Genomic DNA, 27,543 nt, shown 5'->3' on the forward strand with positions numbered 1-27,543 from the left:
AATGTCATGGATCTCTTTCCTCAGCACATACCTCACACCTTTTAACAGCTGCAGAATATTTTATTATCGGGAATACAATAATGTATTTAAGCAATCCCTTGCAATTGGACATTTAGGTTGTTTCCACTTTTCACTATTACGAACATTCATGAGACACATTTGCACATATAGTGCAAACATTTCTGTAAGATTCAAGAAGTAGAATTGTTTAGTCAAAGACCATAATATGTAGATAAGTACTTACATACTTATGTATTTATCTTTGTGTTTTGGTAAATGAACAAAGGAAGCATTTTGTATTGTCATTTGTTGGGTGTCTTCCAAGCCCTTCAAGGGACGGATCTACTGGGCCCCTTGAGGTTGAGGGCTGGCTGGGCTGACTAGAACCATGACCTCCCTGGCTGTATTTTGTTTTTCCATCTAAGGCAGGAGGTAGCCTAAGGCACAGAGTTTAATTGCCTAGCGAAAGATGTCTTTTCACATGTTGGTCCATAAAAGGAAGTCGCAGCCCTTCTGGAGGCTATCAGAGAGGCAAAAAATGCCAGTTAGAGACAACCAACACTCATTTCGTCTGAAGCCAGTCCCAGTCCGCAGGGACAGGGCCTGTGAGAAACAGAAGGGGTCAGCGAGCAGCATATCCCAGCCAGGCCTGAATCTTCACAGGGTTTCTCCCATAGGGGAGGAATAACTGTCTCTTTTCCTGGCCCGCCCTGTTGAACGAGTATTCAAAATAAAATCTGGGCTTCTATAGGGTTTTGGAGCCAGTCGGTAAACAGCAGGGACTGAGGAGCTGTGCAAGAGAGTCTGAGGAAGGAGTTGCCCAGTCGGTCCTCAGACTCGCCCTCCGGGAGGGGGTGAGGGGAGGCCAGCTGCTCCTGCTGACAGCTGATTGCCAGCTGACTGCGTGGAGGCCTGGGGCGAGCCTCTCCCCTCTGAGCTTCTCTCCTCGTGGGGAAATTGGGCCCATACTTATTTCACCTTGGGTTGTTGTGAGGATTAAGTGAGGAGACAGATGCAAAGGCATTTAGCACTGGCCCTGGCACACAGGAGGTGCTCAATAAATAGTAGCTGCATTTATCAGTTAGGGAGCCATCCAAGAAAGATAGGGACCAATATCCTACAGGGCAGCCACCAGGTGCGGCCTGGAATCAGGATCACAAGGAACTGGGAAGCAACTTCCGGTTGGTTCTGCGGGTATGTGGGGGCGGTGTCTTGTCCTGGACAAAGCCTCCCCACCCCCACACCACCCTACCCCGCACCATCAGCCCAGAATTCTAGGATATGGACCCCAGCATGGGGCCCTTATCAGTATTCCTGCCGCTCTGGCATGTTTCCTGGGCAACTGGGGTCTGTGGTCCTGACCATGGCCAAGGTGGGTGAGCTGTAAAAAATGTAAATGGTGCAGCGTGGAGCAGGCTCCAGTGGTCTGGCACTCACCGGAGCTGGCAGGAGCCAAGGAAGGAGCCCCAGACCCCCGGCGCCTTTTGTCCCAGGGTTTGGCTATGTAAAAGGTGGGGGAAGGGGCAAGAATTCTTGGAACTTGTCCATTCATTGGAGCCCCCCGCTGCCAGCAGGTGCGAGAATGGGGGAGGGAGTTGCGGACTCCGGCCTGGAAGGTTTAGAAATGAGAATTGCATCTCAGCATGTAGTGCACCGACAAACAGATTCCTTGGGTTCCTGCCTCTAAGGCTGCGAAACTTCAGGCCAGCCAGACTCCAGCCTGCTTAGAATGCAGCTGTGAACTGGCTCCCTGCTCACCTCACCCCACCCCCAGTTGGCCTTCCAGAGGCCCAGCTCACCAGACCCCAAATCCCCACTTTCCCCGCTCTGCCAAAGTATGCTGCTCCCTGAGGGCCAGTCCCAAGGCTGTCTGATTTTCTGAGTTTTTGTTGTTTTTTACTTTTCTGTTCTTTGGCTGCTTGGAGTTCACAGCTACCAGAGCCTTTTCCAAAGCACCATATTCAAGAATAAGATGTTGCTGGGACTGAAGTCCTAGGAAAACCTGTGCGGAGAAGGAGTTGGAAGCTCACAAACCTGGCTCCAACTGTGCTCTGCCCTTCCAGCTGAGTGAATTCCAGCCAAATTACTGACCCCTCTGAGCTGCAGCTTTTCATAATCGGGAGTACTGTTTGTTCCTACTTCTCAAGGTTTTTGCCCAGACCAAATGTTGAGTTCATGTTAAGAGAGCTCTTAGCATAATGCCTGGCACAGAATAGGTTAATCCCCTTGATAATCATAGAAAATAAGGCAGAAACTCCCTGCACTGTTTCAATTTGTATTTCCCTGTCCCTAGAGATTAATCTTTTTTTCCCTATATGTTTACTGGCTGTTAGTATTTCTTCTGTGAATTGTCTGTTCATATCTAACATCCATTTCTATTTATTTATTTATTGTCTGGTTTAATGATTTGTGAAACCTCTACACAGTCTAGAATTCTGTGTTACACAGTTTGCAAATTTTGTCTCTTGGTCTGTCAGTTGCTTTTGGCTTTTTGGTGTCTTTCAACATAAAAAGTCTTTTTTTTCTATACAGGGTATGCCCAAATCTGCCCAAAAGATTGGTGCTCTACAGGCTGATTTGATTGGCACTTTGGGGCCTCCCTGACTCTCCCCTGGATCAGTGCATTCCCCAGGGCTTCCTGAGGCCCTCCACTGTTCACCACCTGGACGTGAAACCTGCTGCTGGGACTGTGGACTCCCCCTACCACGTCCCAATCTATCCCAAAATGTACACACTCCCCCCTACTGGCTTCTGGAAGGATCACATCCTTCTTTCACTGGTTTGCTAATTTGGGGAAACTCCAGGATCTGACTGAGAAATTAGTGGCTGAATGAGAATTTGGATGCTCCCTGCATCAACCCTCTCCTTGGGGCCCAGGACTGACTCAGGCTCTCCATACCTCAGCATCCCGCCAGCTGCCCAGACTCCGTTAACTGACCATTTAACCAATGCATTTCAGACAAGCTATTCATAAATCTAATTTGATGGATTATATTTTAATGCTCTAGAAGAGAAGGAAATTGAAGTAAATGTCATGAATTCTACTAGCTCATTTACTGGGCACTTACGATGTGCTATTCACCAGTGAAGCACTTCACATGAAGACCTTATTTAATCCTCATGGTGATTAGGAAAGCTCACATTTCTTTGTTTTATAGATAAGGAGACTGAAGCTCCAAGAGTTTATTACGCAGCTTGGCTAAGGTCACCCAGCTGGAAGATTGCCAGATTGAGCAATTAACCATACAAGGAGCCCAGTTAAATTGGAATTTCATATAAATAATTAGTATTTTTTTAAATATAGCAGATTCCAAATATCATATGCTGTATTTTAATACATGGTAAGTGGGAAATGTGAACTAGAATCAAAGTCTCCTGATTCCCTGGACTTGCAGTGGTAAGACCGTGGACTCATTGCATGGAATTCTTTGGAAAGGGAAGAAACATCTTGTACTAACTCTTGGACTCCACCTCAGGCACGCTAAATAGAATTTCTGGGAGTAGAGTCCTCTTAAGAATCACCCTCGCCCTCAAACCCCCACTCCTCAGGGATTCCTTTGCATTCTGCATTTTGAGAGCACTTTTGCACGTATCCAGCTTGCAAATTTAGGTGCCAATATTGCCCAGCAGTCTTGTGGTTTCCAATATTCCTGGTAACTTTTAATATTTATTTAATAGTCTATCCATTCAACAACTTGACAGATATTTATTGTTTGAGGGCCTGTCCCACCAGCCAAGGATAGAAAGATGAATTAGATGCAGCTCCTGCCTTTGGGAAGCTCTTGGAGACCGACAAGTAAATGAACACATTGCGGGGTGGGGGTAGTTGGTGGTGGGATAGAGACCATCACAGAGGTTTGCTCCGGAAGCAGAGCAGGTAGGGTGGGAGCAGTCAGATACAAATTCCAGGAGATTTGCTTCAGCTAAGTCTTTTTTTTTTAATTGATATACAGTCTTACATTGGTTTCAAGTACACAGCACAGTGGTTCAACAATTACCCATATTATTAAATCCTCACCCCCTCTAGTGCAGTTACTATCTGTCAATATAGGAAGACGCTACAGAATCATTGGCTGTATCCTCCATGCTGTATCACTATCCCTGTGACCAACCTATATTATGACTGAGAATTTCTGTGCCCTTTCATCCCTCTCATCCCCCCCATTCACCCACCCCAACCCCTCCCCAATGTAACAACCAGTTACTTCTCAGTGTCTATATGAGTCTACTGCTGTTTTGTTTTATTTTGTTTGTCTTTATATTCCATAGATAAGTGATGTCATATGGTATTTGTCTTTCTCCACCTAGCTTATTTCACTTAACAGTACCCTCTAGGTCCATCCGTGTTGTTGCAAATGGCAGGATTTCTTTCTTTTTTATGGCTGAATAATACTCTATTGCATGTATGTACCACCTGTTCTTTTCCATTCCTCTATTGATGGACACTTTGGTTGCTGCCATATTGGCTATTGTAAATAATGCAGCAATAAACATAGGGGTGCATATATGTCTTTTTGAATCGGGGATTTTGTTTTCTTCCGGTAACTTCCTAAAAATGGAATTACTGTTAAATGGTAATTCTACTTTTAGTTTTTGGAGGGACCTCCATACTGCTTTCCACAGGGGCTGTACCAATTTACATTCCTACCAACAGTGTAGGAGGGTTCCCTTTTCTCCACATCCTTGTCAACATTTATTTCTTATCTTTTGGATAGTGGCCATTCTATCCAATGGGTGATATCTCATTGTGGTTTTGATTTGCATTTCCCTGATGATGAGAGATGTAGAACATCTTTTCATGTGCCTGTTGGCAACCTGTATTTCTTCTTTGGAGAAATGTCTGTTCAGGTCCTCTGCCCACTTTTTTATCAGGTTATTTGTTTTTCTGGAGTTAAGGCATATGAGTTTTATATATATTTTGGATGTTAAACCCTTACCAGATAAATCATTTACAAATATATTCTCCAGCTGAGTCTTCAAGGGTCAATAGTTTTGTTTTCCTCTGGAAGGAGGGAACAAATGATAATGGATATAAATTTTAGCCAGTGGTAACAATGTGCAATAAAAGATGAATACAGATGAAGAAAAAAATGGGCTCTCACATCCAAGTTCCCCCACTTACTAGTCATATGACTATGGCTGTGTAACTAGCTGATCCTCTCCATGCCTCAGTGTGGTCTTCTTTGAAATGGGGATTAACAATATTAACTACCTCATTGGTTTGGTGTACAGGTTAACTTAAATAATCTATATAAAATGCCTAATGCAGGCTCTTGAGATGCAGAAAGTATGTAATGGAGGTTCCCATTAACAGTTTTCCACTCTTTACTAGATCTTCCCTTCAGCCTAACAAATGCATTGTAGTATCTTTCCATCCTTGAATTCATGTCCTCTTTCTTACTACTGGCAAGTTATCTTTTCCCCTTTTATGGCACAACTCTTTGAAAGAATTGCCTATAATTCTTATTTGCACTTTCTCACCTCCTTCTCTCTCTTAAACCCACTCCATGGAACCTGCTCCTGTCAAGGTCACCAATAAGCTCTATGATGCAAATCCAGAGGGCAATTCTCAGTCTCATCTGTATTCAACAGAGTTGATCCAGCCATTCTTCTTGAAGTGCTTGCTTCCCTTGGCTTCCTGGACACCATACTCGCCTGGCTCTCTTTGTCTCTCCCTGCTGCTCTTTTTCCATCTCCCTTGCTGGCTCTTCCTCCTTTCCTGGTCCGGGATGTTGGACTCCCAGAGGGCTCAGTCCTCTGACCTCTTCTGTTCTATGTACATTCACTCCTTAGGTGATCTCTTTGCAATCTACTGATTTAAAATCCCACCTTACTTCTGATGATTTCCACATTTACAGGTCTAGCTCAGACATCTCCCCTGAACTCCAGACTTAAAAGAGCCATTGCCTATGTAACATCATCATCCGATATACAATATGCATCTCAATTAACCTGCCAATAAAACCACTCTTGACTTACCACCTGGCCCCCACCTAGAATCTATTCTTTCCCAGAGTTCCCCATCTCAGTAAACCATACCATCATTCACTCAGGTGCTCAGGCCAAAAGCCTTAGAATCACTGATTCCTCTTCCATTCCCCATATCCAAACTCAAATCCTGTTGTCTCTAGTTTCAAAATACATCCCAAATCTGATACTTCCTCTAAAGCAAGGTTTCTTAGCTTTGGCACTTTGGCCATTTTGGGCCAGGTAACTCTTTGTTGTATGGGGCTGTCCTGTTCATTACTGGAGGATGACTGCAGCATCCCTGGGTTCCACCCACTCAATGCTAGTTACTAGGTGCTAGTTAATGAGCCCCTGGGTTGTGACAACCAAAAATATCTCCAGATCTTGCCAGATGTCCCTGGCCTGGATAGTAGGTGGTGGGAGAATAGGATAAAATCATCCTGGCTACCATTCCAAAGTCTCAACCATTATCATCTCTTACCTAGATCAGAATAGCCTCCTACCTCCATTGTAGCTCCCCCTTCTGCTTATAGCAGCAACAAGAGTGATCTGAAATCATAAACCAAATCTTCTCATGTATTACTCTTCTGTCAACCCTCCATGGTTTCTTATAATGCTAAACATAAAGCCCAGTGTCCTTATAATGGCGTGCAGGATCTTGCACAGTCTGGCCCTTGCTCATTTCCAATCACTCTCTGCTTGCCCATTGCAGTCCAGCCATGCTGACTTTTTGCTGTTCTTGAACGTGTTAAGAGCATTCCCTCCTCTGAGCATATGCATTGGCTGTTCCCTTTGTTTGAATGCTATCTCTCAGAATCTGCATGCCTTCTTCCTTCGCTTTATTCAGGGTTACTTTTTAAGCCTCCTCAGAGAAACCTTCCCTGACCACCTCATCTCAAGGAGCACTGGTACCCCCAGGCCTGTCTCCCCACACCCCATGAGATGGATGTGGAGATGTGTAGCCCAGGTCCCTTTCCATGAGGAAGGGCTTTGTTGCCCAGCTGCTGGGAGTGCAGTCAGCAGACAGCCTTCTGCTGTCAGCCCCTTCAAGGATTGCCTCAGCTACAGAGCACACTTACCGGTGGTCATGACCTTCCTTAGGTAGTCTACATCAAAGGGCTGACTGGGGCTGAGTAGAAAAGAGGTAACTCAGATGGGCCATTTTCACTCTGGAGCTCCCCAGGGAGTTGGCTGAAGCTGTCCTCAGACCTGCCTCTCAGTTCGATGTCTCTCTCTGCCCTATCTTGCATCCCTCTCCTCTCTTCCCCAGATACGACCCAAGAGCACTCACTCTCTATCACAATCAAGTGTGCTAGGCATCTCGGGGTGTGCATACCAGAAGACTCAACCTGTGACACCCTCCATGTTTTCTTAGCACTGTGACTTATAGTTAATATCATTTTATTTGTTTATTGGATGTATCTGCTTAAGGTCTGTGAAGGCAGGGGACTTTGTTTTAAAACTGCTGTATCTCCAGTAGTTTCCTAGAACAATGAGTGGCACATAAAGAGCAGGTGCTCAGGAAATGCTTATTGAATGTTGAATGAGTTATTGTCACCATCCTCACCAACTCACTACTCTAGAATTACTCAGTAGTCAGAGTCCCTGAGCGATGTCTAATATGAAGGCTCCAGCTTTTTAACAGACATGCAACTCAGGGGACACAGTCTTTCCAGAATCATTTAGTTCTGGAGTGGGAACAGGCCAGATGGTTTCAGATCTGGAAGACTTGACAGCAGGGCTCTGCTTAACTAACACCTCTATCCTTCCTGCTCTGTTCTCCTTTTGTCTGGACAAATTTAACAGGCTGTTCTCACATGGGCCAAGGGCCTTTGAATGAGCTACACTGCAGGCATTTTGACCTGGTCAGTCCATAGGATAAATTTCAGATTAAGTGGTTATTCTTGAGTATTTTTATACACTGTTTCAGCTTTTCCACTTTCTCAGTAATTTCTCTTGATGGCTAATTTACCATTACAGGGGACACTTTACCATCCTAGTGTTATATACAGGCAAACTGGGGTCAGATGAGTAGATTCATTCATCCTAAAAGTTTTAATGAATACCTTCTCATGTCAGGCACTGGGCTGGGTGTTGCGGGATGTGAGGATGATTGGGCAGGATAGGAGGGAAACAGCTCTATGACTGAGGTGTGAATCAAGAGCTGGGAGGGCTAGTGATCATTTCTATATTGGGAGACAACATCTGGGAAGGTTTTATTGTGTGGGTAACATTTTTTTTTAAATCCACTTTAAACATATAGGTGCTTTTGTTCAAACTGTCTTTTGCTCTCTCCCTTCCTTGCATTTCTAATTCCTACAGATTCTAATCATTTTCAGTGGGTGCCTACTCATGCACACACAAACATACTTTATTTAAAACAAAAAATGAAATATGCCTCCTTTTAAACTTAACCATATTTTGGTTATATCCAAGGATACTCAATGCAGCATTTTATGTAATAACAAGAGACTATACCCCACTAAAATGTCCATCAGTAGAGAACTGGACAAATAGTTACTCTACAGTAGAATATTATGCAGAGGAAATAAATGAGGTAGGTCTGCATGATATGGAACCATCTCCAAGATATACTATAAGATATAAAAAGCAAGCTGCCAGACAGATTGTTTAAAAGGAAAAGACAGGTGTGTGCATGTGTGTGTATGTGTGTGTGTGTGTGAAATAATCACACATATAGGTTTGCGTATACATGAAACATTTCTGGAAAGATTATTAAGAAACCATGAGCAGTAGTTGCCTGTGCTGTGGGAGACAGACTTATTTTTCATTAGATGCCCTATTATCCTATGTGGAATTGTTTACCGTGTGGCTTTAAATTTTTCAATTAAAAAACTAGTTAATTAAAAACAAGCTAACCATATGGCATGGACATTTTTTCCATGTTACTATATAATACATTCAGGTCTTATCATTTCTAGGTACTATTTTAGGTGTTTCAGATGCATTCACTTATTGATTTCCCACAACAACCTGCGATGTAGGAGTGATTATTACTCCATTTCACAGGTAAGAAAACTGAGGCAACTTGCCCAGGCCCACACAGATATTAAGTGGTAGAGCAGGGATTTGAATCCATGTAACCTTGCTCTGAAGTCCATGCTTTTAGCCTTTATTGAAGAGAAACACCACACCTCTCTTTCTTTTTAATGGCGACAAAGTGTATTCTACAAAGTGATTGTGGCATACATATTTAATCACTCCTCCTTTGACAGGCATTTGGGCTGTTTCTAGGATTTTGCTAACACTTAGCATGTTGCAAAAACATACTTGTGATTAATCCTTTGTGCTCTTGGGTAAATATATTTACGAGAAGCCCTGGAAGTAAAACTACTGCATCATCTAAAATATGATAGTAGTTAACAGATTATTTTCCTTAGCCAATTTGTTTTCCCTTTTTCTATGTATGAGAGAAAGGAAGTATCCCAAAAGCCCAGTTTCTAGAAAAGGGGAAGCTCAGTCCCAGTAGAAAACAGTATGAGCAGAGACAGTGGCCTGTGTGTTTTGTGAGGTTAGGGATTGTCTACCTCATCCTTGTTCAACAAATATTTATTGTGCCCTCACTGTGTGCTCCTGGACAGTGGCAACACAGTAGTGGTGAATGCAGCAGACGGGGTCCGAGTCCTCATGGAGCTGAGAGTCTGTGGAGGGAGAGGTGGTAATGAAGTAAAAGCACAAAATGAAAACATGCTAACAAACTGTGATAAGTGCCAAAAGGAGAAATCGGGGCAGGATGGAAGGGAATAGTAGAGTCTTTCTTTAGAGAGGGTGACCAGGACAGGACTTTCTGGGAAAGGGACATTGCACCCCGGACAGAAGGAAAAGTAGAAATTAACATAAAAGTAGAAGGGAACAAGTTGTTTCCTGGCTCCTAAAGAGGTTGGTGTGGTAGGTGGGGCCAGGGCCCTATGGCCTTTGAACCACTGAGGGGTTTTAAGGGAGGTGTTGATCTGCTTACATTTTTGCAGACTTCCTTAGCTGTGTAGCAGCTGGATTAGAGCAGGAGGAAGAATTCAAGTGGCAAAACCAGTTAGAAGCTTTTGCCAAAGAACAGGAGAGAGATAATCTTGTTTGGTCTAAAGTGGAGGAGGAAAAATGTACAGATTAAAAGAATCAAAAGACATATTGATCGACTGCAATATGTGGACCTTATTTGGATCCTTATTTGGATTACTATTTTTAAGTGTTAAAAAAACACAGTTATAAGACAATTGGAAATTTGAACACAGGATATTTGATATTAAGGAAATATTTTTAAATTTTTTTAGGTTTAACTCCATCTCAGGATTAAAGAGTTGGAAATTATCCAAAAGATACTCTTGAAATATAAACTGATGCATTAATGAATGATGATATACATATATATATACCATTTCATTATATTTAATTGCAGTTTTTCCTATATAGATATTTACATCTATATTTTCATAGCTGAGATAATACTTTAAGCCCAGGTTGGTATTGAAGCAATACTTTTTAGAAGTTTAAATATGCGGTGTTCTGGGGCCCTGGAACAGTAATGCCACTAAACACCAAACCAGGACACTTTTGAGAGTGGAAGGTGATGAGCTGTAAACCTAGATTGCCCTAGAGAGGTAATTGCTTGCCTTAACATTTTGTTTGCCTTATTAACTTTTCAGAAACTGCATCCGGACACATTCATTGTTTACCTTTCAAAGTAACAAAGACCTACTTGGGAGTAAGTGAAGAAGTTCTTGCCATCTCTAAGAAGCATTCAGTTATCACTTCTTCCAGGAAGTCGGAGCTCCTCTTTTCCCCATCCTGAGTTGGATGACCTCCTCTGTTGTTCTGGGGCAGTGGTTCTCAATGCTGGCCACTAGGATTTGCTCTTCCCCACACTCACTCACCAAGGGTACATTTGGCAATGTCTGGAGACATTTTTGGTTGACACACAACTGGGTCAGTGGGAATGCTGCTAGAATCTAGTGGGTGAAAGCTAGGGATCCTACCCAACATCATAGGATACACAAGGGAGCCTCCCAGTCTCCCAGCACAGAATTATCAGGCCCAAAATGTCAACACTGCCAAGGCTGAGAAACCTTGCTGGATGGTGCCTTTGTCATAGCATTTCATAAGGACAACTGTAGTTGTCAACAGGTTGGCCTTCCCAGCCAGCCAGCCAGTTCCATGAATACAGGTGATACATGTATCTTGTTGAGTGTTTGGCATTTAATAATGATTGAAGGCAGAGGGGAAGGTACATCCAGATTCAAAGCTGGCCCTGTGAGATCATCCTGCTTGTTTTCTTGAACCATTTCCCACCTCCTTTGGGGTGCTGTAATCAGTCAGTTTATAAGTATTTCATTCTTCAACATTTAGCAAATATTTATTAAATATTTACTAAGTACTAGTAGTGTCCTAGGTATTGGGAATACAGCAATGAGCAAGGCAGAGTCCCTGCTCAAATGAAGTATAGGGGAAGACAAACAAGAAGCAAGGAAACAAAATGATTTCAGACAATCATAAGTTGTATGAAGAAAAATGAAGTGTGATGCACTAGGGAATGATGGGGCAGGCTGGCATATTCTAGGTAAGGTGTGCAGGTGACATTTAAACTAATGATGAGACTGCCATCTATGGAAAGCTCCAGGCTAAGCGGGAGGGTGATCTAGGCTGAGACACCCGCAATCACAAAGACCCTGAGGTGGAGAGTGACTATTCAATGAAGACCATGTATAGGGCCTGATCACTTATGGCCTGAAAACGTTTGGGTTTTGTTGCAGTCGGAACCCTGATTTGGGTTGTTAAAAGATCACGATGGCTTCGGGAGAATGTATGAAACATCTACTATATTTAGAGTAAAAAATTCTCACGTTTGTCTCGCTACCCCTTCCTGTTAAAGGGGAAACCCACCCCCCGATCCAGAAGGGGGCGCTCTAGGCGCCGGAGCGACAGACGAGAACGCTAGGACTCTGGGTTTTAGAGAAGCCGGTCGCTTCCGGGAGCGGCCGCGTTGCCCGGCGCCTTCCTCTCTATCCGCGCGTGTCTGTGGTCGCAGGGGCCCCGCCCCTCGTCGCCGCACCCCTCGTCGCCGCCCTGCGGTGCTCGGACTCTGCCCTGATCCCAGCCGGGCAGCCGGGCCCTGGCGTCTGTCAGATCGCGGGTCATGGTGGTCCCGGCGCCCGCGGCCAGGGCTGGCGCCAGGTGAGCCGGGCGGCTGGGGGCGAGGGCCGGGCCTCGGGGCGCCCTGCTCGGGGCTGTGTGGGGCAGGGGCCCGGCTGCCTTCCGCCCTCCACCGCGGCGCTGGCCGAACCCCCGCCCCGGCGGAGACGAGCTGCCGAAGGGGCGCTCACTCACTTCTCCCAGCCGAGGCCGCCGTCCTGCCTGCGCGGGAACCTCTGCGGTCCGCTGCCCTCTGGGGGTGGGATATTTTGGCTCGGAACTGGCTCCCCCACCCCCGAGAACCTCAAGTGCACAGAATTGAGTTGATCATCATTCTCAGTTCTTGTCCCGCTGTGGGCCGGTACAAGGCCCTTCTTGTGTTTTTATTTATCTTTCTCCCTTCGTTCCTTATTCTCAGTCCTATTTCATTCCCCTTCTCAGACACACAACCCTGGTGATTTAAAGGGGGGGAGGTGTCTTTACAGCTCACCGTACATAAATTTGCGTATATGTTGCCTTGAAAAATGTATAGTGATTTTGAGTTCATATAAATAATACTCTGTTTAAAAAAATACAAAAATATTTTTACTCAACATTGACATGCTATAGTAATCTAGTTTCCATTTCTGAGGGCTGCCTGATCCCACCCCAAGTGCACTAGACCCCGTTATACTACATTCCCCTACTGATGGACATTTTGATTGTTTCCAGTTTTTAACCACCACAAACTATATTGGCACTTGCCTCCTGGAGGACACGGGTGATTTTCTCTGGATTATCCAGGGTAGGATGTGAGGCCATACTTAATTCTACTAAATTGTTCTGAGAAATGGTTACACGGTTGGTATTTCCCAATAATATTGATTGCATAAATGTTGCTGCTTCTCAGTATCCTCCCAGTGTTTTTGATACTGTTTGTTTCTAATGTTTATCAATGTGATGGGTGTAAGGTGGTTTCCCATTGTGTTAATATTCATGTATTAAGTATTGGGGTTTTCCCTTTTCTAAATTGCCTGTTTATATCCTTTTCCCGCTTCTCTATGGATTTCCTGTCTTCCTGACTTGGAGGAATTCCTTGTAAAGCTCTAGATTTTAATTCCTTCTTGGTTTTAACACTCTGCAAATGCTTTCTCAAAGTCTTTTAACTTAACCTATGGCTCTGTGTTGAACAAAAGTATTTAATTCTAAGTTAAATCCATTAATTTTCTTCTTTATAGTTTGTGTTTTGGTGTCTCATTTGAGAATACCTTCCCACTCTATCTTCCCACTCATCTACATTTCTATTAACTAGTGTTACTTTGCACTTACAGATTTTTAATATTTGAAGTTTTTAAAATTTATTTTTATGAATGGTTTGAAGTAATGACCTCAAGTTTCTTCAACCATTTTCAATTAATAACTAATGAATTAATAATTAAAATGCATTGGTGTACCCTAGTTAAGAGCACAGCTTCTTGGAGCTAGGCTACCTGTGTTCAAATCCTAACGCTGTCACTTACCAGGTGGGTGACAGGGCAAGTTACTTAACCTCTTTTGCCTGAGTTCCTCATCCATAAAATAGGATATAGTATCTATCTCACAGGGTTGTGACAAATGAATTAATACATGTAAAACACATGTAGAGCAGTAGTGGGCACATAGTACATGCTTAATAATTGTTGCCAACTATTAGTGTTGGCACTAATATGTCTTTTTCTTGTGATGTAACCTGTATTATGCATCCATGTAAACAAAGGTCTATTTTTTTCTTTTTGGTCTCTCTGTTCCCATTGCTCTTTTTTATCCTGTATTAATAACCCACTTTGTTACAACTGCAGCATTATAATATGTTTTAATAACCTGATGGTCTGGGTCTCTTCCTCTTTTCCTGTTCTTCACAGTTGCCCTAAGTTATTCATGGACCTTTATGTTTTCACATAATGTTCCTCAGAGAAGTCCTGCTTTTGATTGGTATTACATTGAATTTATCAGCTACTTTTGTTAGAAATTAGGTCTTTATAATGTTAAGTTATACCAGTTCTGTCTGTTTTAGTCTTTGACATCCTATAATAGAGCTTTTCATTTTTCCTCCAAAATGTTCTATACGTTCTTTTTTAAACTTAGTTCCTGGATATTGTATAGCTTTTCTATACTTTTCTTACTTTGTGAATGACATCTTTCTTTGTTATCCAGTTGGGTATTGTATGTTAAGTGATATTTGTATGTTAACCCTATATCTAGTTGAACTCTTTTATTCCCTTGATTTGTTTCCTGTGTAAATTATCACATCTGCAAATAATGACAGTTTCATCTCTTCCTTTTCAGCTTTTACTTCATTTCTTTTTCTTGCTTTATTGGTTTAGTCAGGACCCTAAAATTCTTGAGAAGTGGGTTTCCTTCTCTTGTTTGTGACCATAAAGAGAATGTGGCAAAAGTTTCTTCATTGCCTATGTATTTTGCTATAGATTTTTGGTAAATAATTTTTTTAACATGATAGCATTTATCATGGCAAAGAAATTCCTATTTCTGGTCTGCTCCCAGCCTACCATCTTCAGCATTCATAAACCTCCCTTCCTGAATGGTCTGGACCCCCTCCCCACCAATAGAACAATGTGGATAAGTTTGGTGACTGTTCTCTAAGACTTAACTGCCCCCTTAATTATCTCTCTGCTTCTCCTGCCCCACTTCTTCAGGCCCAGGTTAGACCTGCAATTTCTCCAGCGGTTCCTGCAGATACAGAAGGTTTTGTTTCCATCTTGGTCGTCACAGAATGCCTTGATGTTCCTGACCCTTTTGTCTGTGGCTCTACTAAGTGAGTGAGTGAGCCCAGGAGACAGCAGGGAGGGCAGCCCTGGTTTGGGTGCATTTTCCTCTCTCTGGGTGAATCAATCAGTGATGAGGGGTTCTCATCATGTGTTTCTCACCCCTCATCACTGATTGATCACTAATTTCTGATTCCTCCCCCTCCTTCCAGAACAACTGGTGATCTACCAGGTTGGCTTGATCCCCAGTCAGTACTACGGGGTCCTGGGAAACAAAGACTTGAATGGTTTTAAGACCCTGACATTCCTGGCTGTCGTGCTTATCGTTCTCAATTCCATGGTAAGATCTTCTCTCTACATCTCTTCTTCTCCAGCCTAGTATGAGTAGAATGCCCAGTGACATTCCATTCCACAAGGAAGCAAGAATCAAGATGTGCATGTGTGTTCCTTCCCTTTTCTTGCAACTTAAGGTCAGATACCTAGACAGGGCATTAATCTTGTTATTGGCCCACTTGGGATTAATTTCTCAGGTAATTTCAAGCTCCCAGGACTAGACCACGAGGTTCTGGTTTAATTCAGCGTTTAGTGGAAATGGTCTTTGCCCCTTCCAGTCCCAGAAGTCTTGCTTCAGGGAGTTCAGAGCATTTGAAAATGGGGATCAGCAGCCAGAGCTGCTCTTCCTCCTCTGGGGGCTGAGTCAGCATGGCACCATGTCATACCTGCCAGCCTTTGCATCCAGGTGGGGTGGCCTCCTTCCCTGACCTCTTACTCACTTGGTTAATGCCTGCTCATTTTTCAAGATTCCTCTGTTGTCATTTTCTTCAAGTCCTCCTCATTTTCTCCTTTATTTCCTCCAACAAACTCTGCCCTCTTCTCAACTAATACTTTGAATTTACTTCTGCTGGAATATTCCCCACACCCTTGTGATTGTCTTTGCTAGACTGTGAGCTCATTGTTATTTCCCTTGTGCTTAGTGTGTAGGTGCTCTATACCTGGTAACTGATGAGTCAGGCCCCTGCTAGGACACAAGCCAAATGCTCTGTCAGCTGTACTAACTGCTTCTTGGGGAAGCCATTTCTCATCACACTTTGATGGGTCTTCAGTCCATAAGCACCTATGTATAGAGAACACTGTTCCAAGTTTTGGGGACACAAATGTAAGAATGTGAAGGGGGTAGAAGATAATATTCCCACCTCTAGAAGCTCATCTGCCCTCAGAATAAGACAAGCACAACATAGAAAGGACCTCGAGGGCCTGGTCTTCAATATTTGGTGAAGGAATGAGCATGTGAGTGAGAAAGCAAGAAATCCAATGATTTGGTGATTTAAGCAAGTGGAAGTGCTAAGTGGACCCAGAGTAATCAGAGTGGGCTGGGACTGGTTAGCAGAGGCTTTCTGCCAGCCCTGGGCTTTGAGCTGAGACTTGCAGGAAGCCATCGGTCCCTTCCCTTCCCCTTCTTCCTCCACTGCATAGCTGAAGAGCTTTGACCAGTTCACCTGCAACCTGCTGTATGTGAGCTGGAGGAAGGACCTCACCGAGCATCTCCACTGCCTCTACTTCCGGGGCCGCACGTACTACACCCTCAACGTGCTGCGGGATGACATCGATAACCCGTAGGCACCCCTCTTGGTGCTTGCTGCCCTCTGCGTGGGTCTTTCCATCTGGCTCAGCCCTGCAGCAGATGCGTTGGAGATCATCTGCAGTCCTCGGCAAATGTTGATAAGCTCCGTGGGTGGAGGGTGCTCAGCAGAGAACCCCTGGAGAGGCTGCAGGGCTGAGAATAGGGAGCTAGAAACTAGGAGCAGCTCCTTTTTGTTGATTTCATATTTCCAGGCCAGGTACCCTCCTAAGTAAGTGTCCTTGCTAGAAAAGTCTAGAAAACCAGCTGTTGGATAGAGAGGATGAAATGATGCTCATGGAGTGCACATGTACAGAGCCTGGGACATAGCAAGGGTTCCAGTGTAAGCTGTCATTGACAGGTGAGGAAACTGAGGCCCAGAGGATGCAAGTGACTTGCCCACAGTCATGTCTCACTGGAATAGGAGTCAGTGTGGCCCTTGTGGTGTGATGGGGCATGTGGGGTCTCCTCACACCACCTCACACCCCACTCCCCGCCTCCCAAGCACTTTGTTGCCTGGGGTGACCTTTCCTCAGCTCACGCTGAGCTTTATAGCAAAGATTCTTGGGAGGCTGCTGCTGCTGAACTTTCTCTTCTAGGCCTACTCCCTGGTTCAACCCGTATGAAGCCTGTGCAGCCAAATAGCTAAAATGGGGGCAGGCTTGTAAAAGAGAGATTAGAAAGAGTGAGATAGATGGGATAGTCTCCCTAATAATTCAGAAACCCCCTCAGGTTTTTCCTCAGTGCTACTCATAACTGGCTTAGGATCCCTAATGCTGGATGTTCAGTTGCCACTTTCTCTGAGCGCTAACCTGAGGCATTGTAAGAAACCACTCTCTACAATCCTGTTTAAAGGTCTTAAGGGTCTTGTTGCCTCCAGGGCACCCTTGTCTGGGTCCATCTTCCCACTGGGTCGCTGCTGACAGTACTGAAAGGCAAAGTCTTAATAGAGGTGACCTGAAACTGTCAGCTTCCTAGGTCCAGTTGCTCTATCATTGGCTCTAGGGACCAGCGGATCAGCCAGGATGTGGAGAGGTTCTGCCGGCAGTTCAGCACCATGGCCAGCAAACTGATCACCTCCCCGTTCACCCTCACCTACTACACCTATCAGTGCTTCCAAAGGTGAACCTCTCCTCTTGCCAAAGTTCCGCCTCCCCCACCAGCCAGGTGTTCACGTGAGCTCTCCCAGGTCAGGATCCAATAGAGGCTAGCATTCCCTCCCTCCCACCAGCACCCCAGGGAGTCTTCCCACCTCTAGTGCTCGGCTCCTGCCCTCCCTTGGGCCCTGCAGCTTCTCAGTGTCCCAGGGATCCTGGTGCTCTTAACAGCTTAGACCAGATACCAGATGGCCCCTCGCAGGAGCAGAGGCCCCACAGGTCTGCTGAGATGGACAGGCTGCCTGGAAGGGGGCAGGAGGCAGGGCTGAGGCCTGCAGGGATATGTGGCTGTTCCTACCCCCACTCTCTGCCTTTCAGCACAGGCTGGCTCGGGCCTGTGAGCATCTTCGGATATTTCATCCTGGGAACTGTGGTAAACAAAATGTTGATGGGGCCCATTGTGGTGAAGCTGGTGCAGCAGGAGAAGCTGGAAGGAGATTTCAGGTGTGTTTCCCTTGCTTGAGGTTTCTGGGCTGGGCATGATGATTAAGGAATGGGATCTGGAGTGAGACTGCCTAACTTCAAATCCCAGCTATGCCAATTACTAGCCAAAGGCTCTTAGGCCTTTAACCCCCCTAAACCTCAGTTTTTCCATCTCTAAAGTGGAGGTGGTACTGTTACCCACAGAGAGAGATGACACATGTGGAGCACCCAGGACGATGTCTGGTTGGCCAGCATCATCCCTTGGCTCTCTGAAGGCTCCTATTGCAACCACCCACCAGCCGGTGGATCTGGCCCCTGCTGTGTGCATCTTGGCCGCCTCCTTCAGGCCAAGCCCTGGGAGGAAGAGGAACTGTGGACACAAATGCTGGAGAGAGGAGAGGGGCTGCCTTGTCAGCAGGGCTTCTGCTGCCCCACCCAGGCCCTTCAATTTCCCACCCTGTGACAGCTCAGGGAAGAGGCAGGCCAAGCAACCAGTTACAAGGTGGAGCCGGGCTCCTCTTTGTCTGGAGGTCTTGATCCAGGCCTCCGACCCAGGCCAGTATTGCCCATTGTCAGCATGCATTTCCCTTTGGCCTGCCCAGGTTCAAGCACATGCAGATCCGGGTGAATGCTGAGCCTGCTGCTTTTTTCAGGTGAGTCTAGGGGAGAAAGATCACCTTCTGCTTTGTCTAAGCTCATAGTGGAGATGGAGGAGAAGGAAAGATGAACTGTGCAACCCTCCCACCATCACTGAGCCCAGGGGCTGAGCAAGCATCCTCACACTTGGCTGGAATCCTTACCCTGTATCTCTCACTGTCCTTGTCTGCCTTACCCCGAGGTCCAGGGATTTGCTTCTGAAGCTGGTGGTTCCTTTTAGTGGCCTAGCATAGGGCCTACATTTGTTCCAAGAATGAAATGAGTGAATGCTTCATCATCTTCCTGATGACTGCAGGGCATTGCCTCTGCCTCTTTTTCTGTCTGTAAAGTGGCTTTCCGCCAGTCCATGTAGCATAGGAGGGGAGATCAGGAGAACCCTTCCTCACAAACGTTCATGTGGAGCAAAGTTGTGAAATCCCATTCCTTCCCTGTGCTCTGCCTCCTGTAAATCCTCCGGGATCATTGGACTAATAACAGAGGACCCAGAGGCTTGTGTTTAAGTAGTGAACGCTTCTCGTGGATCTAATAGCCCTGGCATCTTGCTCTTCTGTCAGTCTCAGCTCCAGTTTGCAGCTGCCACCACTTGGGGGCACCAAGAATATAGGAATCTATCAAGCCAGGGTTTGGTTGTGTGGGTAGGGCCATGATAAATTGTTGCATTCTGTAGTCTCTGCTCTTGAAGCCCTGGGCTCTGGGCAAAGCAGGTTCTTGGAGCTCTGGATGGGTTCTTCTGCAACTTCTCTGGCTCTGTTCATGCAGACTCTGAAATGCTCCCTCTGTCCTCTCCTCACCTTTTCTTCCTTGAGAATTTCTGCTCACCCTTGAAGCCCCAAGTCACCTTCTCCAGGAGGCCTTCCCAGACTCCCTTAGTGGTCAAGCCTGTTGTTTGTTGTAGCCCTGAAGACACACTGCTTATGTAACACTTTCCGTGTTATAGGTGAAGAATGCAGTGCTTCTGCCTGGGAGCTTGAGGACAGGGACTGTCTCTTCCACCTTTGTGTCACTGGCTAACTAGGACAGAGCCTGCCACAGAGTGACTACTGCTTGTGTATTTGTCTAATAATAGCAGCTATTATTTATTGAGGGCCCCCCATTGGTACTTTATATTCAGAAATTCTTGGTTTAATTTACTATGTAGGTATTATTAGTGCCATCTTACAGATGAGGACATGACACTGAGACTCCAGGCTTAAGTAACTTGTCAGTGTCACCCAGCTAGGAACTGGGCAGAGCCAGGATTTGAACCAGGTCTGCCCAATCTAGAATTCATGTTCTTCCCGTAGACAGTACCATGTTGGATGAATGAAACAAGGAATGGATGCAAGTGGTAGAAAGGGTTTGAGGTGAAAGTCATTTGAATGGGCTTGGTCCCTAAAGGAGGATGTATGAGGGACAGAAGGCCACCCCCAAGCCTGCCTGAGGCCTTCCTGGCCCATGGATATCTGAGCCTTTCTCGTCAGAGCTGGGCACGTGGAGCACATGAGGACAGACCGCAGGCTGCAGAGACTCCTTCAGACCCAGAGGGAGCTGATGTCCAAGGAGCTCTGGCTGTACAGTAGGTGCAGGGCACTCGGGAGGCACAGGCACAGGATTGGGGTAGTCCTCTTCCCTTCCCACACCCCCTGCTTCCTCTCCACTCTGATGCATGTGCTCTGAGGAGGGCGTTAACCAGGAGGAGCCACAGCCTTGGCCGTAAGCCTCCTCAGGAAAATGAGGATTCAGGGAATAGCTGGTCCTGCTTGGTATCCTTTTTCCTCTGAGAGCATGTGCCCGTTCCCAGGTCCCTTATCCTGGGTCTCTGGCTTCTGCAGTTGGCGTCAACACGTTTGACTATCTGGGCAGCATTCTGAGTTACGTTGTGATCGCAATCCCCATTTTCAGTGGCACCTATGGAGACCTGAGCCCCACAGAGCTCAGCACCCTGGTCAGCACGGTGAGAATCCCTCCTGGTGACCCCACAGGCCATCCCGTCTGCCCCTTGGCCCAGCACCCAGGCCTCGGAGTCAAGCCTGTGCTCACTGTGCTCCCTCCTGTCCAGAATGCCTTTGTGTGCATTTACCTCATCAGCTGTTTCACCACGCTCATTGACCTGTCCACCACGCTCTCGGATGTGGCTGGCTACACGCACAGGTGAGGCTGTGTCCCACCCTTCTAGGTCCCAAGCAGCGTGTGCTGCCGGGAGAAGTAGCTGGAAGAGAAAAGGAATGGCAAAGCTCCCCATACACTAGTGGGCATGAGAGAAAATGCCTTCGCCATGGCCCCCAGACCCTCCTCAGATTTTCACCTCTTGCCCAGGATTGGGGAGCTTCAGGAGACCTTGCTGGACATGTACCTGAAGTCACAGGATGGTGAGATCCTGGACGAGAGTGAGTGGGACTTGGACAGGTGAGTGCTGGGCTGGCAGTGCAGTGCAGCGGTTGGGAATGCAGGCCCTGGAACCACCCAGCCAGGGCACCCAGGAGCCCTGCCCTTTCCATGCTGGGCAGCAGAGTCGTGTGGAACAAATGAAGAAATCTGTGTCTTGTGTCAGGCACATTATAAATGTTCACAGTCAGTGTTGCTGTTCTGGCATCTGTTGTGTTCATTTACACCACCCCCAGCTGATGGGAGCAAAGTTGGCCTGGGACTGAGATAGTAAAACAAAAATCTGAATATCCCTCCTCTACTTTTTTGCCTCCCCCACCTACTGCACCCCACCACCTCCTTTCTTCAGGGCACGTCTGTTCTTTGTTCCTCAGGCTCACCCAAACCCAGAGGTGTCTCCATTCGTGTATCTGCAGGCTCTGTGTTGTTTTTGACCTTTCTGTACGTTGAGGATTTGTTTCATGTCTTCACTTTTCTTGGGCAAATTACTAACTCTTCTGTGTCTCTCTTGGTTCATCTCAGTAAAGGGAAAAGTAAATGGAAACTTGTTCTTAAGGTCGTTGTGAGGATTAGATGTTGTAATTGATGGAAATCGGCCACAGAGTAAACGTTCAAAAACAGAAATAGCCTGAATTTCAAGGCCTACATCCAACTCTCTTTTTAGGAACCAATGCCTTAGTTGTTGCCTCAGCCCGAGGTCCAGGCGCCAGGCACCTGTGAGTCCAGAAGCGAGGTGATGGGGCAGGGGCTGTAGGAAACCAAAGGTGCTGTTCTTCAGGGAGATGGGTATCCGCGGAAAGCCAGAAACCCCACAACCATTGAGGATTCCTACTCCCATTCTCGTCATCAGTCCCCTGGCTGCACCATACTGCCAGGAAGACCCACCAACATTAGGTCAGGCAAATTCAGCTGTGTGACCCTGAGCGAGTTACTTAGCACCCTGACTTGGTTTCTTCCTCTGCCAAGTGGGGATCATATCTGAGATTCATGGGTATTAAGACTGATTAAGGTCAGTCATGTGGGGCTTTGCCCAGCCTGGCGCAGAATATGTGTCCCCAGCCCCGCCTCAGTAGGTCTGCTAGGGTTGCCATAGCAAAATACCACAAACTGCATGGCTTAAACAGTAGTTTATTTTCTCTCAGTTCTGGAGGCTGGAAATCCAAGAGGAGGGTGGTGGCGGGGTTGGTTTCCCCTGAGGCCTTGCTCCTTGGCTTGCAGAGGGCCGTCTTCTCGGTGCATCCTTACGCGGCCTTTTCTCTGTGCATGAGCACGCTTGGTATTTCCCCCTCTCCTTAAAAGGACACCAGTCATATTGGATTAGGGTCCCAACTTAATGGCCTTATTTTAACTTAATCACCTCTAAAGACTCTGTCCCCAAATGCTGTTACATGCAGAGGTCCTGGAGTTTGGGACTTCAAGGTCTGATTTGAGGACACAGTTCAGCCTCCATAACAACCCTGAGTCCAAGGAGAGGAACCACCCCTGGCAATGCCAACACTCTCCATCTTCCCCATCCTCCCTTCCCTCTCTGACCCCAGGGCCCCGGGATGGCCAGCTGCAGAGCCAACAGACACAGCTTTTCTCCTTGAGCGGGTCTCCATCTCTGCCCCCGCCTCTGACAAACCCTTAGTCAAGGATCTGAGCCTGAGGATCTCTGAGGGGCAGAGCCTGCTCATCATGGGCAACACGGGCACTGGCAAGACCTCCTTGCTCCGGGTTCTCGGTGGCCTCTGGGCGAACACCCAGGGTGAGAACCAGCCCTGGCCTGGCGGGGTTGTGCATGCACGTGTGTAAGAACCCAGCCCCTTCTGCTGGGGAAAGGGAGCGAGAGGCAGCTACAGTCTCTGGGAGGTCTCAGAATGGTGGTTTCTTTGGGCTCTGCAGGCTCAGTGCAGATGCTGACAGACTTCGGACCCCACGGGGTGCTATTCCTGCCACAAAAGCCGTTCTTCACTGATGGGACCCTTCGGGAGCAGGTCAGCCTGGGGCCCACTCCTGCTGCCCACCTGGGACCTCTGGCGGTGTGGCAGGTCTCCCTAGCGCTATGGGGCAGGAGGTGGCATAAAAAATGGCCCATGCCCAGGAACTCCCCGGCTCTTAGAACATTTTAATGACACCCATAGACTGGGCCATGTACTCAGAGCAGCTCCCAGGGGCAGGTTAACCTGTGAGGGCCACCAAGGTTTCTCCCTGCCCTCAGAAGACTCACAGACTCTTTCACCCCAGACGCATGTCTGAAGGTGGCAGTGACCCTGTCCCACTCTCGCCTGCCCCAGCCTCTCACTGCAGCCTCGGCCAGGGTGTTCCTTACTGGCCTCAGGTGGAGAGGAGCCTGGCCTCTGGCAGTTCCTGGGGCTGTTTCTGCGGGAGCTTGGGCTTGTACAGTGCCACCTCTCATTGGCCCTTGTCCTAGGCCCATGTGGTTTGTGTTTTATCAGGTGATCTATCCCCTCAAGGAGATCTACCCGGACTCAGGTGAGCTGGGCCTCCTCGCATATCCTCCCATCCCAGTTGTCCCAGTGCTGTGTCTGACTGTGGCCTCACCTGTGGCTTTTGGGAGAGGCCCCAGCTGGGCTGCAGGTGTCAGGCTGGGTCCCCTCCTCCTTCAGCTGTTCCCTGTTGTCAGGTCTACACCTGAGCCTATCTTGTTCTGTCTTCTCCTTGGGGAGAGACCCCCATTGGAGGAAGGGAAGGGATTATTTCCTTCTCCTGGCCCTCGCCGTATTTAGTGAGTGCTGTAATCTGTCACCTCAGAGACTTAGTCCAGGTTCTGGGGCCCCCACCCCTGCCCTCATCTGTTTGGCTACCCAGAAGGATGGACTTCTGGAAGAAAGCTTCTGTTTGGCAGGTGCTACTGATGATGAGAGGATTCTGAGGTTCTTAGAGCTGGCAGGCCTGGTAAGTGCAGGCAGGGACCCGGAGACCCAAGCCCACCTGGTAGCACTGAGGACAAGTGCTGGTCCAGCAGAGCCGGTCCTGCTGTCCCTGGGCCCAGGACTGGAAGCACGAGCCCGGGGCAGGGGAGCAGGCCAGGCACGGGCAATAAGAGGCACATTCTCTAGCGAATTTTAAAACCATAGTAAAACTAAGGCAATCTGTTTTTTCTAGTCACCATGCTCCGGCAAATCTAAACAATGTAGTTGGTAGGATATTCCTGACTGCCTGGGCAGATCACTCCCACAATCCCCAACCTTGACACATGACTTGGGGTAGATCTTGGAGGGTGTGTAGTGGGGACCGAGGGCATTCCTCAGGATGGCAGGAAGCAGGAATGAGCCCTTTTTGGATAGCATTCTCTCTGGGTGTGTTACAGTCCAGCTTGGTGGCAAGGACAGAGGGTCTGGACCAGCAGGTCGATTGGAACTGGTAAGAATGGGAATGGGATGCTCCAGGGCCACCTCCCCACAAAAACTGGGTTCTAGGGGCCTGGTCAAGGGGGGAATGGCTCCTGTTTCTTGGCCCACCGAGAGCATGTTTCATGCCCTTGGGAGCAGAGCTTTGGCTTCACTTTGTGTGGGCAGTGGGGCTGCAGTTGAAAGGGGAGTGATACCTGTCTGTCCCGGGGCCAGCCTCTGCAGTTATAACTCAGACCCTGCTCAGACCCAATCTGTGCAATAGCCAAGCTATATCTTCCTCCTTCCTATGATCCTCTCTTTTCCTTTTCCTCAGGTATGATGTTCTGTCCCCAGGAGAGATGCAGAGGCTCTCCTTTGCCCGACTCTTCTACCTGCAGCCAAAGTATGCAGGTGAGGTGTGCCCTGTAGGTGCACGTGCCAGGTGCTGTGTGTGCTCACAGGTGTAGCAGCATGTGTTCGTGTACACCTGGGGAGGTGTTTGTATGGTAGGAGAGCTCAGCTGCGCATGGCTGGGCACCTGTGTTCCTTTGGGAGAGGATGTCAGGGCTCTACCCAAGAGGCAGCCATGTGGGGCACCCTCACGGCAGCTCTGGGTATGTGACACTGCCAACGCGCAGCAGGCTCATGCCACAGCTGCATCTGGAGCCATCCTGGAGTGGGCTTGTGACTTTATACCCCTCAGCCTCTGCCACCAGTGAATGGGCGTTCATTCCTCTAGCTGTGCCTGGTGGAGGAATGGCAGGTGTGCACTTCTGCAAGGACTAGTTTGATTCCTAGGAAATGAAACTGGGATTCCCTGAATTGAGTGATCCTAGGCAGTGACAGCTGCCTATCTATAGGAAGCTGAGGGATTTTGTTTTGCTGCTGGCAGAAGGCTTCAGATGGAACCTAGCCCTCTGCTCCTTTGGGCCGTCCTCTCCCTGAGGCAGGGCTCCTGTGAGAGCAGCTCTCAGCCTTTCCCCAGGTGCCAGCTGGAGGTGAGTGGGCCTTGGAGGAGAAGCAGAGGCAGGCCAGGGGCAGGACTCAGTCTCCTCCCACTGGGTTCTGCCCTCAGTGCTTGATGAAGCCACCAGTGCCCTGACCGAGGAGGTGGAGAGCAAGCTCTACCGCATCGGCCAGCAGCTGGGCATGACGTTCATCAGTGTGGGGCACCGGCGCAGCCTTGAGAAGGTACCCGTGCTCACAAGGATGGCCTGAGAAGGAGGAAGAACCCAAAGGCTGGGCCTAGCCAAGGCCAGAGGCCTCTCCAAATGGGGAGGGGGGCTGGCAGAGAGGACGGGATTGATGGCCTCCCACTGTCATGGCCAGGGCCGCCTGATCTCTGTGTGGTGATGGTCTCTTATAGTTTCACTCCTTGGTTCTGAAACTCTCTGGAGAAGGAAGATGGGAACTGACCAGAATCAAAGGGGAATGAAGCCAAGGAGGTGGCTGACCGCCAGGAGGAGAGCCAAGCTCGGGCCGGTCAGCAGTCCCCAGAGCTGAGCAGGAGGACTGACGGGGCTTGGCACCAGCCCCAGACTGCCTCCCAGGGCCTGCCGCTGCGTCGCCCTCCCTGGGGCGCTCAGGACGCCTCCTGCCGCCTCCGCCAGAGCTCCCTACACTTGAAGTGCTAATTACTTACAAAGTACCTCAGACTGTGTTTCCTAAAGAAAAATCTGAAAATGGGTCTTATGAAGGGTCAAAGAGGGTCAGAAGAACAAGAAATCTTTAAAATCAGTTATATATTGCAACATTAGATTTTTAACTTTAATCTACTGTTTAAGTTTTCTAACTTTTTAAAAAAGATAAACATTAAGAAAAATATTCTTAGCTTTCCCCCCTTTCTCTTTCTTCTCCATTATAAGATCTTTTTAATTCAATCTTCAGACTCCTATTTGAGAGCCTGGAGGGGATGCTGCTGTGCTGGAATCCCTGCTCGTGGTTTTCACTTCACTCCAGGCCTCCCCCCTTTCCGTTTGCCGGCTGTACCTGAGCCACTCACCTCTAGGGCCCTTCTTTTTCTCTTGTCTTAACCCAGATGAACATGAAGTAGTCCCGCGCTTTCAGTTACCCGCAGTCAGCGAGCAGGGGATCCTCCTGATGTAGGTCAGGTGAGCAGCAGCCTAAGGCGGCTGTGCCTGCATCACTCACCGCACTTCACCCCACCACGGAGGCCTTTTTTCATCTCAGCATCACAAGAGAAGGGGGTGTACAGAACAATAAGATATTTTGAGAGAGAGAGACACCACATTCACATAATTATTATTTTGTTATAATTGTTCTATTTTCAGTTGTTGTCATTAATCTCCTAATGTGCCTAATGTATAAACTAAACTTTATCATAGTGTGTATGTATGTACAGAAAAAACATGGTATATATCAGGTTCAGTACTCTGTGGTGGGGGTCTTGGAACATATCCCCGACAGATAAGGAGGGACTAAGTGTAAATCTCTTTCCCCTCAATTAAAGTAAGATTGAGATTTCTCAAAAGTGATCTATGTTAGGGAACAACAACAGGTTGAACAGACAAAACTCAGAAAGCACAAAAGCATGAGACAAAGTTACTGAGCCCAAAGTCCTTTTTCTAGAACAGCGTTCCCCAAAGTTCAGTTGTCAGGGTTGCTGCTTCCTCCCCTCCAGGCTCTAAAACAGGAGTCTGGAGATTCAATTAAAAAGTTACCAAGTCCAACTTGTGTATCACAAAGTCACCTCAAACCTAGCATGTCCAAAACTGAACTTGGGGTCTCTCTGGGAAGCCTTTTTCCAGCGTCTGCTCTGAAGGGCTGTGGTGCAACCAGCCGTCCAGCTGCGTGAAATCTGGTGGCATCCTGAATGTGCCCCGTCAGTCCCTTACCCAGCTCAGCACCCCATCCTGTCAGTTTTACCATGTAAATAGATTTTCCTCCACCCACTTCTCTCCCTCGGCTTAATTCCTGCTTAGAAGGTGTTCATGAAGGAGTTAGAAAGATAAAACCACAAGGAGAATCAGCGAATGGGAGCCTGGGTGACCGCTGGACTCTGGAGAAAGAAGTGTGAGGAGGCAGGCTAAGCCCTGTCATTTGGGGGATGTTCCAGACCTTGTGGTGCAGCCCTTCTTACAACACAGCCATCAAAAATAAAGGAACTTCAGTTGTTT

The 27,543-nt window shown here is 47.4% G+C and overlaps 1 protein-coding gene and 1 long non-coding RNA gene across 7 annotated transcripts; one reads left to right on the forward strand and one right to left on the reverse strand.

The window, feature by feature from the left end:
• Nucleotides 1–12,691, reverse strand: LOC118926412 (uncharacterized). Its single transcript, XR_005030452.2, has 3 exons — nucleotides 12,307–12,691; nucleotides 1,438–1,609; nucleotides 1–603 (listed from the first exon to the last, which is right to left on the reverse strand). It is a non-coding gene; the product is annotated as an uncharacterized LOC118926412 (long non-coding RNA).
• On the forward strand, nucleotides 11,921–27,543 carry ABCD4 (ATP binding cassette subfamily D member 4). Of its 6 annotated transcripts, XM_036913207.2 has the most exons (20): nucleotides 11,921–12,153; nucleotides 14,784–14,902; nucleotides 15,065–15,192; nucleotides 16,326–16,465; nucleotides 17,476–17,592; nucleotides 17,946–18,071; nucleotides 18,653–18,703; nucleotides 20,168–20,262; nucleotides 20,519–20,640; nucleotides 20,746–20,837; nucleotides 21,003–21,092; nucleotides 22,610–22,818; nucleotides 22,956–23,047; nucleotides 23,510–23,546; nucleotides 23,920–23,969; nucleotides 24,385–24,437; nucleotides 24,741–24,817; nucleotides 25,482–25,597; nucleotides 25,773–25,851; nucleotides 27,352–27,543. In XM_036913207.2, exons 1-19 carry the CDS (start codon nucleotides 12,116–12,118, stop codon nucleotides 25,839–25,841), a joined length of 1,821 nt encoding a protein of 606 aa, XP_036769102.2. In that variant the 5' UTR covers nucleotides 11,921–12,115; the 3' UTR covers nucleotides 25,842–25,851; nucleotides 27,352–27,543. The 6 variants fall into 6 exon arrangements, 5 of the variants coding, with proteins under 5 accessions (XP_036769102.2, XP_036769104.2, XP_036769105.2 ...); XM_036913209.2 differs by lacking the exon at nucleotides 25,773–25,851 and having other exon boundaries at nucleotides 27,349–27,543; XM_036913206.2 differs by having other exon boundaries at nucleotides 11,922–12,153; nucleotides 25,773–27,543.

This window comes from Manis pentadactyla, chromosome 11 (genome assembly GCF_030020395.1).
Source record: "Manis pentadactyla isolate mManPen7 chromosome 11, mManPen7.hap1, whole genome shotgun sequence".
NCBI lineage: Eukaryota > Metazoa > Chordata > Mammalia > Pholidota > Manidae > Manis > Manis pentadactyla.